The sequence below is a fragment of the Cygnus olor genome, chromosome 9 (assembly GCF_009769625.2).
Source record: "Cygnus olor isolate bCygOlo1 chromosome 9, bCygOlo1.pri.v2, whole genome shotgun sequence".
In the NCBI taxonomy this organism is placed as follows: domain Eukaryota; kingdom Metazoa; phylum Chordata; class Aves; order Anseriformes; family Anatidae; genus Cygnus; species Cygnus olor.
In genome coordinates this window covers 2,698,159-2,710,057 of record NC_049177.1, presented here as the reverse complement: position 1 = coordinate 2,710,057, position 11,899 = coordinate 2,698,159, and the positions used below count along the sequence as shown (strand labels likewise).

Below are 11,899 nucleotides of genomic sequence, written 5' to 3'. Positions count from 1 at the left end.
CTCATACTAACTTATTGTAGTACTCTTGCATACAAGGGAAGAAACTGAAAAATTCACTATTTTCCCTTCCTGTAGCAACCCAGCACCCAAGACAGTTAAAAACAGGTACAAGCCAGGAGTGCTGGCTACAAAGACAGCTATAAAGCTAAGGAATCTCATGACCTTATCTACCTTTCTCTCAGTTTTATCTTTGGGATATAGCTGTTTAGATGAGAGAACTTCATTTAAGGACCATGGCAGCATCAACCTGCTTTGGCTTTCAGTATGAGATGGTAGTGTTGAAGCTTACCTGTGCAAAGGGGAACCTCCTCCTTCCACCTCTTCCCTTTTCATGTTCTCAGAAAGTGGGGGCAGAATACTTGCTGTCTCCCATTTATGCCAAGGCATACCTACCTGCTATCTTTAATGGGGACTCAAAAATAGTGACAGCCTATTAAAGCAAGGGGAAACAACCAAAAGAATCCTAATGCTTTTGTCTGTCTGCTTTCCTCCCCTCTTCCAACATGCTGTTTACAGGTTGAACAGGACATTTTCCTTAACTGTAAGATGAAGGAAATTTCACAGGAGGTTCCCCCTCTATGTTTTGTTTGGGAGGTGGAAGGCATTCATTTTTCTCTCCTCTTACTTCCTTTTTTTTTTTTTTTTGGTCTTTTTCTGACCCAGGTTGCAGAAGTTGTAACCACACTGTAGTTACAGCAAAAGCCATCAGGGCCTTTTTTAGCCTGGTGCCTTGAAAACATTGGATATATCTTCATTGTTTTACACATACACAGGCACACACACTGCTTCATTCTGTTTCTGGTTCAAGACTTGACAACTCCCCACACGCACACAGCAAAGGAGACCCAACATCAGTTCCTCCTCTACCCCCCAAAAAAGGCACGTGTTTGTTCAATGCATGCACATTTCTGTAAAAGACACAGACACGGTATTTCTTTAAAGGCATATTCTATGTTAGCCCACTGGAAGTTATTCTTTGAGCTCAGAGACAGTTAAAACCATGAAATGTGTTTCCTAGCTGCTGTATAAACACACATTAATGTTCCTTTTAAAAGTGTTTGATTGCGCAGCTTATGCCCTTGCGCTGGTGGAGCACCACGTGGGGGGGGGGGTGACTACTCCTGCAACCAACTGCACTCAGCTGAGCAAACTTAATAAAAACAGGAAAGAGCACACAGAGAGAACATTTCTTCTGACATGACAAAACTTTTAGGCCTTAGGAAACACAGCATATTAATTGTGTAGCTCCAACTATCAAGAGACTAGGAAAGTAAAGCTAGGAAAGTAAAGCGGGAAAAAAAAAACAGAACAAGCCCTAACATGACTGAACTATCAGTAAAACCTTTTCCCCCTTCCAACATTTTTATTGTAGTCTCTCAGCAAATTTCACTTCTCCTTAACTCTGTCAGTGGTACCTATAGAAAAGCTTTTTCGGTTTTGTTTGTGGGGGGCAGTGGAGTGGGGTCCTGCATTATCCTTGGTCCTGAAGTCAGGTATAGGGTTCAAAAATCACAGGAACTGATATTACACTTGAAGACAGGTTGCTGAAAAAGATGTGGGACAGGGCCCAGAAACTCTGCAGATTACATACCTACCTCCAGGGAAGAGGGCACAAGTGACCCAGGCACCCGGAATTTCAATCCCTGCCCGAGGTACCCACCTTCTCAGTAAATGAAAGCTCAGTAGGGAAAGGAGATGGTAAAACTTTCACATACAGATGGCTTGCATGATTTAATTGCTGAGAATCTCTGTTCCCCACAGCCATATTTATTTTTTTCTATCTGATCAAGTTTGACACTGGCCATAGCAATTTTATACATACTTGGAGCTGATTCTTGTACATCTTCCTACAGAACATAAATTAAAGCAGCACTACAACTTACTAATTTCATTTCAGACTTTGCACTACTTAAATATTCCCTATGCAAAGGATTTCTGTATAAAGCAAACCTTTAAGGACAACAAAAAAAATCACTGCCCAAGTTCAGTAACACACATCAATGCTTAGGTGGCACCTTTTTCATGAATTAAGAGCAGCAATAAAAATTATTCTGAAGGATTTGAAACTCAACCAAAATAGTAATTGATAGTGTTCTTAAAATCAGTTAAGTGTTACCATGTTTAAAAAGGCCTCTATTTTCAAAAATAAGACTTTCTTCTGACAAAGGTACACAAAGCAGTTCAGTCCTAAGCATATTACATATTCTTAAGAGTCCTACATAATCTGAAACATCTACATCTGAACACAGCTACAATTGATGTTAGCAAGCTTTTCTCTGAAAGCTCCTGAAAAGAAGGAATACCTATCATTCTGCCCCACCCCTCTGCTGGTTCTCTGCTACTCTTAGATACTACGTTTCTGCTTGCAGTAAGTACTACAGTCCTGCAAACTGTAACTGCTCAATTTATTCTAATAATCAACTATCTTTAACCTTTTAAGACAGACTGCTCTGCCAACACACTATAAGCTGCCCTAGGGGACAGGGGGCAGGTGGGGGAGAAAGTGACACCCAAAAGTGTCACCAAGAGGGTGGTCACACACTGGAACAGGCTCCCCAGTGAAGCAGTCACTGCACCAAGCCTGTCTGAATTTAAGAAGCAATTGGACTGTGCACTTAGTCACATGGTCTAAACTTTTGGGTAGACCTGTGCGGTGCCAGGAGTTGGACTTGATGATCCTATGGGTCCCTTCCAACTCGGGATATTCTATGATTCTATGAAAAGAGTTTAAGTTGACTTTTCAGGCCAACTACATCCTTATCCTGCTCTGTGCTGATAATGACAGCCAGAACAACAACAAAAATCAATTGTCACAGGAGGAACTTGTTTTTTCCTTCCTTTTGAAACAGGCAACCAACAACTTATTTTCCCACTGAAACAGAGTTACACAAATGGCTGTAAATCAAATTTGAAAACACCTCAAAGTCGATGAAAGCCAGATTCTAGAGGGAGACAACAGGGGTAAAAAAAATATCAATACACATGATATTTTAATACAAAATATTAGCTTTTTTTTTTACACAAGTCAGTTTTTTTAAAATATAGAACCTTAAAAAAAATGAACAAATTGCTATCCACACACTATAAACACTTCTTTGTGCTCAGTTTGATCAAGTTATCAGAACAATTTAAAAACCAGTCCATAAACACTGCCTTGAAGTTTTATGAAAACTATGCCGCACTGTGCACTACCATTATATGTACAGTGTGAAGCGCCTTCTTTCAGTTTTAATACCGTAGTAGAAACTGTTATCAGGTTCTTTGTGCAAGGATTTCACATTCTACTCATGCTCATGACAGATTTGCGTTACATTTCAGTTGCACTGGTATGAGCAACCACATGTAATTCTGTGAATGTTCACTGTAAGAATGTCCGTACATGTATTGAAATACATAATCTGAAAGTACAAGTTCTTCAGCTAGATAAAAGAAAATTTGTTATTGTTAGTTGAGGGGAAAGACTAGCCTGATTAGCCAGAATTTAACAATTACTAAGCACTGAAATGGATTTTGATTTCTCAAAGTTGAATAAAAGTAATTAACTATCATATTTTCATAGAGATGAACTATATAGCAGGTACATCTCAGGAATATTTGTAATTGCCCATTTTTTTGAACCCACAGAACAGAAAAAAATTCCCTTTAAGTTGGAGGTCTTAAAAGGTCTTGTTTTAATAGTAAATCATCCACAAGTTGCAGGCTGTTAGCCAAGTAGATTTAGGATGATTTACTTGCATTACAGCAATTTACACAATTGAACTTTATGCATACAGTACAAAACTATGAACAAAAAGGTGAAGCAAACTTTTTTATTTATATTCAGGTAAAAACATTAACCTGATGAAGTAAATTATTGCAGATTTGAGAAATCAGCACATAAAACAGTTGGACAGAGCATTGCTTACAGGTGCTTTATCTGTGTCAAAAGACAAAGGCTGAACTGTTTGTTCCAAGCTAGCGCTGAGGGGAGAAAAAAACTACAAAAGTAACCAGGAACTTAGATCAAGAACAAGAAAATTGTTTACTCAAACAGGGAATGAAACAGCTAATTTGTCTTTTAAAAAACTTTACATCAATTCGAAATGCTCTGGCCTTACCACAATACACACTGGCCAGCCCAAGCTGTTGGACTTCAACTACATGAAATTCTTCCTAGCCTCTAGTAAGAGGCTTCTGCTGCCTGAATCACTGTGTAAACAGCTCTAGAGTGCAGACTGGTAAAGACGGTCACCAGTATATCCTACCACTACAGTAAAACTACGCTATAAGAAAGGTTCTACCTAGTTACAAAGGCTGAATTATATTGACAATATATATTTGATTTCAGTAAAATTTAAATTATCTTAAATCAGAGAAAGAGGCATGGAGCAGTTAAATGCTCATGCTAACCAAAACATAACAATTGTTGAATGTTGCACACAAAAAGAACCAAGTGAATTGCACATCAGACAATACATGAGGATGGGTAAAATTAGAGGCAGGTGAGGGTACACAGAACTAGTCTACTAAACTAGATTTGTCAAATACATGGTGTATTTTAATTTCTGTACTTATGTACAAAAGTTGTCTTTGGAGGAAAAACTTCAGACTTCAGCTAGATGGATACACACAGCCCAGTATTAAACTGCACAGCGACATTTATTGTTCCAGCCTGGAAAAACATCCCTTTTTAAATTTCACACAGCAAAGCAAGTTAAAAACTTCACTCATCAAATAAATGATAATTTAAACAAGAACTTGCTAAAGAAACCTTGTCACAACAACTTTTTAGGGCCTGATCACTTTAAGTCCAAAGGGGCCTTTAATGAATATCAACCAAGTGTCTTTTGTTTATAATCTGCAAGCCGTTTTTCTACAACAAGAAGGCGTAACACGTTTCCTTGACTCAGGTGATATATTTAGAAAAGAATCATGAGTTTCTCTTTTGCTGTAACAGGCAGACATTGCATTTTTCATTGTGATCAGGAAAGATGGAATGACTGCTGCCCTTCTCTTGCAGCTATTAAGAGTTTTTCACGCATTATCTCAATGGTTGAATAGTCTGGCAATTTGAGATAGTTCACACAAGTCATTACTGAGGGCAAGAAGTCATCTGGATTCTCTGTAGACTCAAATGTCTTGCGTACAATTGTCAATGGAGGATTCAAACTTCGAAAGCCTATTGAGAAGAGAAGAGATTCAGAACAGCGACAGCAGGCAGACATCTCCAAACACCAGCTCTCAATCCATGCTTTTCAAAGTTTAGTACACGGCTTTACAAGGCCACAGAACAAGCCAAAATCTTTTCTGTAGATTAGCTTTCCAATATTAATAAAAGAAATAAACTAGACCCCTCTATTTTCAGTTGTGTTCTTTATGTGGGGGAAAAAGACACACTGTTCCAAGCATATGTTTTAAGTTTGTTATTCATACACATTTTCTATCATTCTCCAAATTTGACTGCTGTACCAACCACATGTTCTCTAGCTGAGGTTTTTATACTCCTAAACCCTCAATCCTATCTGCACTCTCTCCCCAAGAGATTAAAAAAATAAACATTTCTTAAAGCAACTTGTCCTTATGTCAATTCTTCCTTTATCTAGAAGTAGAGAATTTAAGTAATGTTCAGACAAGAGTATGGCAAGAGAAGTATTTTCTAATGATCCCTAGCAAACACAGCAAATTCCTCAGCCCCTCCCCCCCCCAAAAAAAAACTGACATTCAAAAGGCAAGGAATAATGGTACTAACTACACGAATTTAAGTTTTGTTTAGAAGTTCTAAACATTTTGAACTTTGCCCTCCAGTAGGTTATCTGGTAACATGAATTAAACTAGGAGAGAGTCCTTCACATGCAAGTATCATGAGATTAACACAAAGTTCATAATATAATTCTACCTTAAGTCTACCACGACACTCCTAAAACTAGAAATAGCAAACATATGAAGTTGTAAAATGAACACGTTTATTTTTTCCCACTTTACTGAAGTAATCAATCCACCTATTCTGAAATATATCAGTAAATCTTGATTTCACATACAGCAATATACAAAAAACAAAACCTACCTCCTACAGGCAGTCTGGGGCTACCCGTCACAAACTGAAGAAACAGTCTTTGCTGCTCACTATCAAAACTACTGAGAATTTCAAAGAGATACTTCACTGCTCGACTAAGAGGGGAAAAAGAGAGAACTTCAAATTTGTTTGTACTTAAAATAATTGCAGAGTCATCTTCAGTGCAATGTATCTTCAAATACATAATTCCCACATCTTGAACACATATATAAAGGTTATTTGGATGCGCATGTTCTATTGCCAATACTTTTTATTAAAAAAAAAAGAGACCAGCACCATATTACCTGTCATGTGTATAACCGTGATCTGGCCTGCAACATTCCATTAATGTCTTTGCATCCCAGGTGTCAGTTTTGCTGCCACACAAGAGCTGCTCCAACTATAAAAATAAAAAACAAGAGGATTTTTTCCCTTTTAGAACGCAATGCAGAGTGAGTACTGTCTGTTTTGATTACTACTATAATAGCAATAGTATTCTATTCTACTTTTTGGAATACCTTGCTGCAAAATGACCTTAGTCAAACCAAACATCCTCCCTCCCCACCCTGCTTTTTGAATGCAATAGCTTCAGCCAAATGACAGCCTCATTCGCTCAACCCACCTTCGCACTCAATCCACTCCTACATGAGATGTGACATGTATCTCTTAGAAAAGTGATGCAGCTGTAATAAGTAATTCACACTGGGGGACTAAAAATGCCTTAAATATTTTAAAACACAATTTTTACAGTTACAAAGAAATGTTAAATTTTTACTATTTTAAAGACAACTAGGGAAATGGAAAGACTAGATTATTTACAATTGCTTTTTGGACATTTTACACTTGCTTTTCAGAAATCTGCTCTCTTCACTGAAAGAAAAAAATGTAATTATTAGAGATATATCTGTCACGTGGTAGTTTTTGGTTTTTACTTCAACTTATCTTGCTTGTTCTTTCTACGCACATGGGCAAGCAGAGTTGATATGCTACAGCCAAAGCATTAAAAGCTTTTAGAGATGTCCTTCCAGGATAGACAAGGAGTTGTAAAGCCCAGATCTCAGTGAAAATAGCTTCTCTTTGTGAACAAAAGAATTCTACAAGTTCTTTATCATCACTTACAGAGGGTTTATGAAGAGGATCAAATGGCTCGATAGACAGACTATCAGCAACAGAACTCTACATCCCACACGTATATCCTATTAAGGACAAGGTATCTTATCTGGTACAACTCCTATTGCTCAATTTTGATCAACTATATTTGTAGATTAGCAACAGACTGGTGTCAGCATTTTGAAATTTCCAAAGAGAAACATGCATTAAACCATGACAAACAGTGACAGCACAGAATCCCATCCACATCCTATAAAAAGGAAAAGGTTAAGTAAAGCACTTGAACTACAAGAATTTTCTTTTTTAGTAGCCTTTAATTTGTTAGAGAAAAAAAATGGTGGTGTCCTCTGCAAGTAGTACCACGAGAAAGTCATGAAAGAATCAACACTAGCAGTTGCAGATCTAAGCTTTAAGAAACTCTTACACTGCAAAGCATCAAGAACAAAAGGTTTACGTGGTTTATGTGAAGATTTATGTGAAGACTTCACTAACATTTTCAAAGCATGTAACATTTCTTCATGAAGTCAAAGGTATAAGTTTATGAAGGTTTATGAAGGCAAATCCTTGAAAATATAGTCTTCAAATAAACTCCCTAAAGGCATAGTATTAAAATGTTCTCTTTTCTAGCCTGGACACTAGTTGTGTCTCAGTTCAGTCCACTTCAGAGTAAGAATTTTAAGAGTTAATGTGGTAGGTGTGAAAACAAGGCATCAAGATCAACTATCCTGTTCTTTACTTCCTGTTACTGTCTAAAACAGTAATAAAAAAAGCAGATTTTTTTTTAATAGAACATTAAGGTATCATCCACATCTTTACCTATAGCTATTAAGAGGTACTACAATACAAGGAATTAGTTAGTTTCCATGACAGTATGGAGCCTGTATACACAAACGGAAGCCCTTCTCTGAGAAAAGCTGGATCCACTCATCTTTAAAGAAAACTGTTCATAATAAAAACAGCAAGTGACTATTGAACACAAATCTCAAACATTTAAATTTGTGATTTAAAAGACACCAAGTTTTACCACTGTGCAGCACGTGTAATGTTGTCAGACAGCATGTGTTAGGACTGCACAGCATTCAGTGCATACCTCGGTTCAGACTGTTCCTAGCTATTTAGTCATAAGGTTATAAAAGCATCATTTAAGAACTCATATACCAACCTCCTCAGGATAGAAGTACTGAAGATGACTGAGGGGGAAGACCGATTCAAACCCATCTCTGAAAGAGTCAAACTGTCTGGCAACGCCTTCATTTAGTGCCCAGAATATCACCAACTGCAATGGTGGGAGGAAAAAGTTTATTTAAATAAAGGAAGAGTAGAATGACCAAATTGCACAAAAAGACTACAACTACAGAAAAAAACAGCTCCATATAAGCCTAGCCATATGCTCACTATAGTTTCAGCAAAGTTAGAGCATTAATTCATGGAGCTGTTCTACAGCATTGCCTCATTCTGCCTTAATTTATAAGCTTGTACTGCTGCACATGTGCAAGTGCAGTGCAACACCGTTGCAATGAATCTCATGTGGTCTGTCATTGCAGATTATCAAAAGACATATGAGTTCAAACAACCCTCATAGAATACCCTAAGCATGCAACTCAGACTAATTTAAACAACTTCACTGATTTTATTTTTGATAAAACAAAGCTAGCACATGGAAATCAGAATAGCTGGTTAAAATGATTCTATTCAACAACATATTGCAAAAACAAATCTAAACCTACTCCAAAGTTTCAGGTATTTTTACAAGGCTAGCAGTCTTCGTACACTTATCTCTTTAAAATTGACAATGATACTTAAAGGATTTCTGTTTCAATATTGCATTAGTTTCTCCTCTAAAGAAATATATAGGTTCCTTTTCTAATATAGAGGTAGAGGAAATAACTCTTTTGTTATATTAAGTGTCTTAATCCTATAGAAATGAGGGGAGCTGGGGGGGGAAATACCTTGATTTTAAGTCATTTTAAGAATAAGGCAAAAGACAGTAAGACGAATAGGGTAAATTTTGGGGGTGAGTTTTTGTTTGTTTTGGTATCTGCAGTTTTTCCCTCAGGATTAAACAGACCTTCCAAAGAAAACAGCACATACTTAAACAACAATCCTGGTCACCTGGGCAGGAGGAGAGGGGAGCAGGCAAGATGTGACAAACGAAACTAGATTTCTCTTCCACTACCTGCATTAAGTACTAACAACCACTAGGTTCAAAAATATTTTATACATGACAGATTGCATGTGAAGTTCAGACTCTTTTGTCAGTTAGTGCTACTGACTATCACACTAGCCTTGGATATCCTCAGCTGTAGCAGGAAATGAAGACTGGTTGTAAAGGAGGATGTCAACACACAGCTAATTTTTAAGTGTATTAAAAGCTCTGACCTGGGAAAAGCTTTGGAAGGCCTCTAATGATGCACCTGAATATGACCAGAAAAATCTTATTGATACTGCTGGACTGAAGCACATAATTAACTCTGTCACAATATTTAAAAGTTAAGTCTTGTGGGAAGGTAGAATGACAACTGCAGGAGAGGGAGAGAGATGCATAACAGGGAAGGTTATTCCAGCTTTATGAACTACTCTCAATTGTATTCCAAATCAGATTTTAACAAAAATGACAGTGTCCAATAGCAGTGCAATTGATGCACAGGAAGCTATGCAGAATACCTGATAAATATACTGTTTCTAAATAGCAATTCATCATAATTTTCATAGATACCAATGTTTTCTTTTTTTTTTTAATTTACCATCAAGTCTGTACTGCTAATTAACACCATCTAGTTTAAACTCTCCTTTAAGGCCTGAATAAAAAGACAAGAACAGAAAAGCTATACAGATGTCCTTTAAAGAAAATAGTCCCAAAAGCTGTTTACAAAAAGCAAAGTTTATGTAATGATCTGCTTTCCATTTAAAACGTCAGATGCCTGCAATAGGACAACTACAGGACATCTGAGATGCCCGTAAGACTCTCACCATATCAGACACCTGATACAAGCCGCCTATAGGGAAAAATTGACTGCAAAGTGTATGCAAGTCAGGCTTGAAAGTAACCTTTGCTAAGCCTTCCTCAGTAAATCAGAAACACAAATGCTGTTTCTGACAAAACCTGCAAAGAGTTTTATATCCAAATGTGTTTAATCCTTTAAGCTCTTCCTGACTACCACAACACACTTTGAACAAAAGGTGATGAGAACTGGCTATGTGTAACAGCCTGAATGTGGAAAATGAACTGGAATTATTCATTATTCAGCTGTGAAAACTACAGAATAACTTCAAAGTTTTTAATTGATATCCAACAGCTTATACAGCCCTTACCAAAACACTTCTAACCATACCATCATATATACAATTTTATTTTTCTTTGAAACTGTACTTCAAAAAAATCTCAGTCCTCAGATTAAACTGGCAGCAGACTAGCCACCAGGCAGAAAGTGTCTTATTTACCAATTGGAATAATGTGTTTTCATCATGCAGTCCATTATTCCTATCCCCATTCTGCTCATGCCTTCATGTGATAGTACTGAATTCTTCCCTCCTGTCCCCCCTCTCTTTACCATGCTGTTTTTAAACCTAAACCATTCAACTCTATTTTTAGTTTTTCTAGGTTATGTCCCTTCTAACATAGAAATCGATTAAGATGAAGGTATATGGTCAACTTATTATGGCACTGTATTGTTCCATTCCATACATACTTATTTCTTATTTTTAACACTATTGCTTTAATTTCTATTTGCAATTAAGGTGGTATTTTCTTAAGTCTGTCTCCGAGAATTTTCATTATTACTGTAAAGGTTCAAAGCCCACTCAAGTGTGGTAGTGGGTTCACTACCATACAGAAGCATGAGAACTTGTTAAAAGATTCTGAAAGCCCACAACTCAAATTAACCCAACTCCTACATTATTTTTAATCCAAAAAGGCACATTTCTAAGTATCCCTTATATATAAACCAAACTTTTTTGTACTACAGAATTTACAATTAAGGTGAACTGATTCAAAGAGTTTACTGGTGTTTGTGGGTTGGTTTTTTCCTCCTTTTTATTGTAATAAGCTAGTACAGAGGCAATCAGTAGGAAATTCATCGCTGTTCCCAGTTCATGAGAATATGAACTGAAACATATAACGAAATGAAGTGCTTTGGATTAAGGTGAGGAACAGTTAAAAAATATAGTCCTAGCTTTGCTTGTTACATACTCTGAGGTACTCCTCTAAATTATGGATGGTGACTGGCGTGTCTTTTCCCCCTTTTTTCAGCTCTATATTAGGAAATCCAGGAAGTGTGAAGTCCAGCCCTAGATCTTCCACTGAGCAGCCATTCATAGTCAGAGCCTCCAATGCATACTGTAGACTTTCTTTGGTCTAAAAAAGTTGCAAACAAAAACCAGTGAGAATAATTCATTAACATCAACTTATCCAAAAAGTTATGACTTCTAGAACAATTTTGACAAACATTTCCAGAAGAGTATTATTGTTAATACTGTTACAGTACTCCTTGCTTTCCTCTGTATTTTTCATACATAACAGTAAGCCAAGACAAACCAAATAAACCATCTCAAAGGATAAGCCCGAAAGATCCTAACAGTAGGATTTTCTCTAGCAATTCTGGAATTACTTTAACTTCTCACATAACTATTTAGAAAATACTGTTGCAAGAGAATGAGATGTGTAGTACAATAGAGTTCTTAGGCTGTTTTTTCCTTACAATAGTGAATAGCATTCATACTTGGCAGGCATACTGACATTTTTCAGCTTTCATCCATCAG

The 11,899-nt window shown here is 36.9% G+C and overlaps 1 protein-coding gene across 7 annotated transcripts in view; it reads right to left on the bottom strand.

Annotated features, from left to right (window-relative positions):
* Nucleotides 1–3,795: 3,795 nt before the first annotated feature.
* TRIP12 (thyroid hormone receptor interactor 12) overlaps nt 3,796–11,899 on the bottom strand; it is a 74,354-nt gene continuing 66,250 nt past the window's right edge. For all 7 annotated transcript variants that reach the window (XM_040566965.1, XM_040566970.1, XM_040566964.1 and 4 more), the window contains 5 exons: nt 11,331–11,495; nt 8,304–8,417; nt 6,337–6,431; nt 6,044–6,147; nt 3,796–5,158 (listed from right to left, as the gene is read on the bottom strand). In XM_040566965.1, coding sequence (XP_040422899.1) covers nt 4,962–5,158; nt 6,044–6,147; nt 6,337–6,431; nt 8,304–8,417; nt 11,331–11,495 — 675 coding nt within the window. In that variant the 3' untranslated portion in view covers nt 3,796–4,961. The remainder of the gene's footprint in view (nt 5,159–6,043; nt 6,148–6,336; nt 6,432–8,303; nt 8,418–11,330; nt 11,496–11,899) is intronic.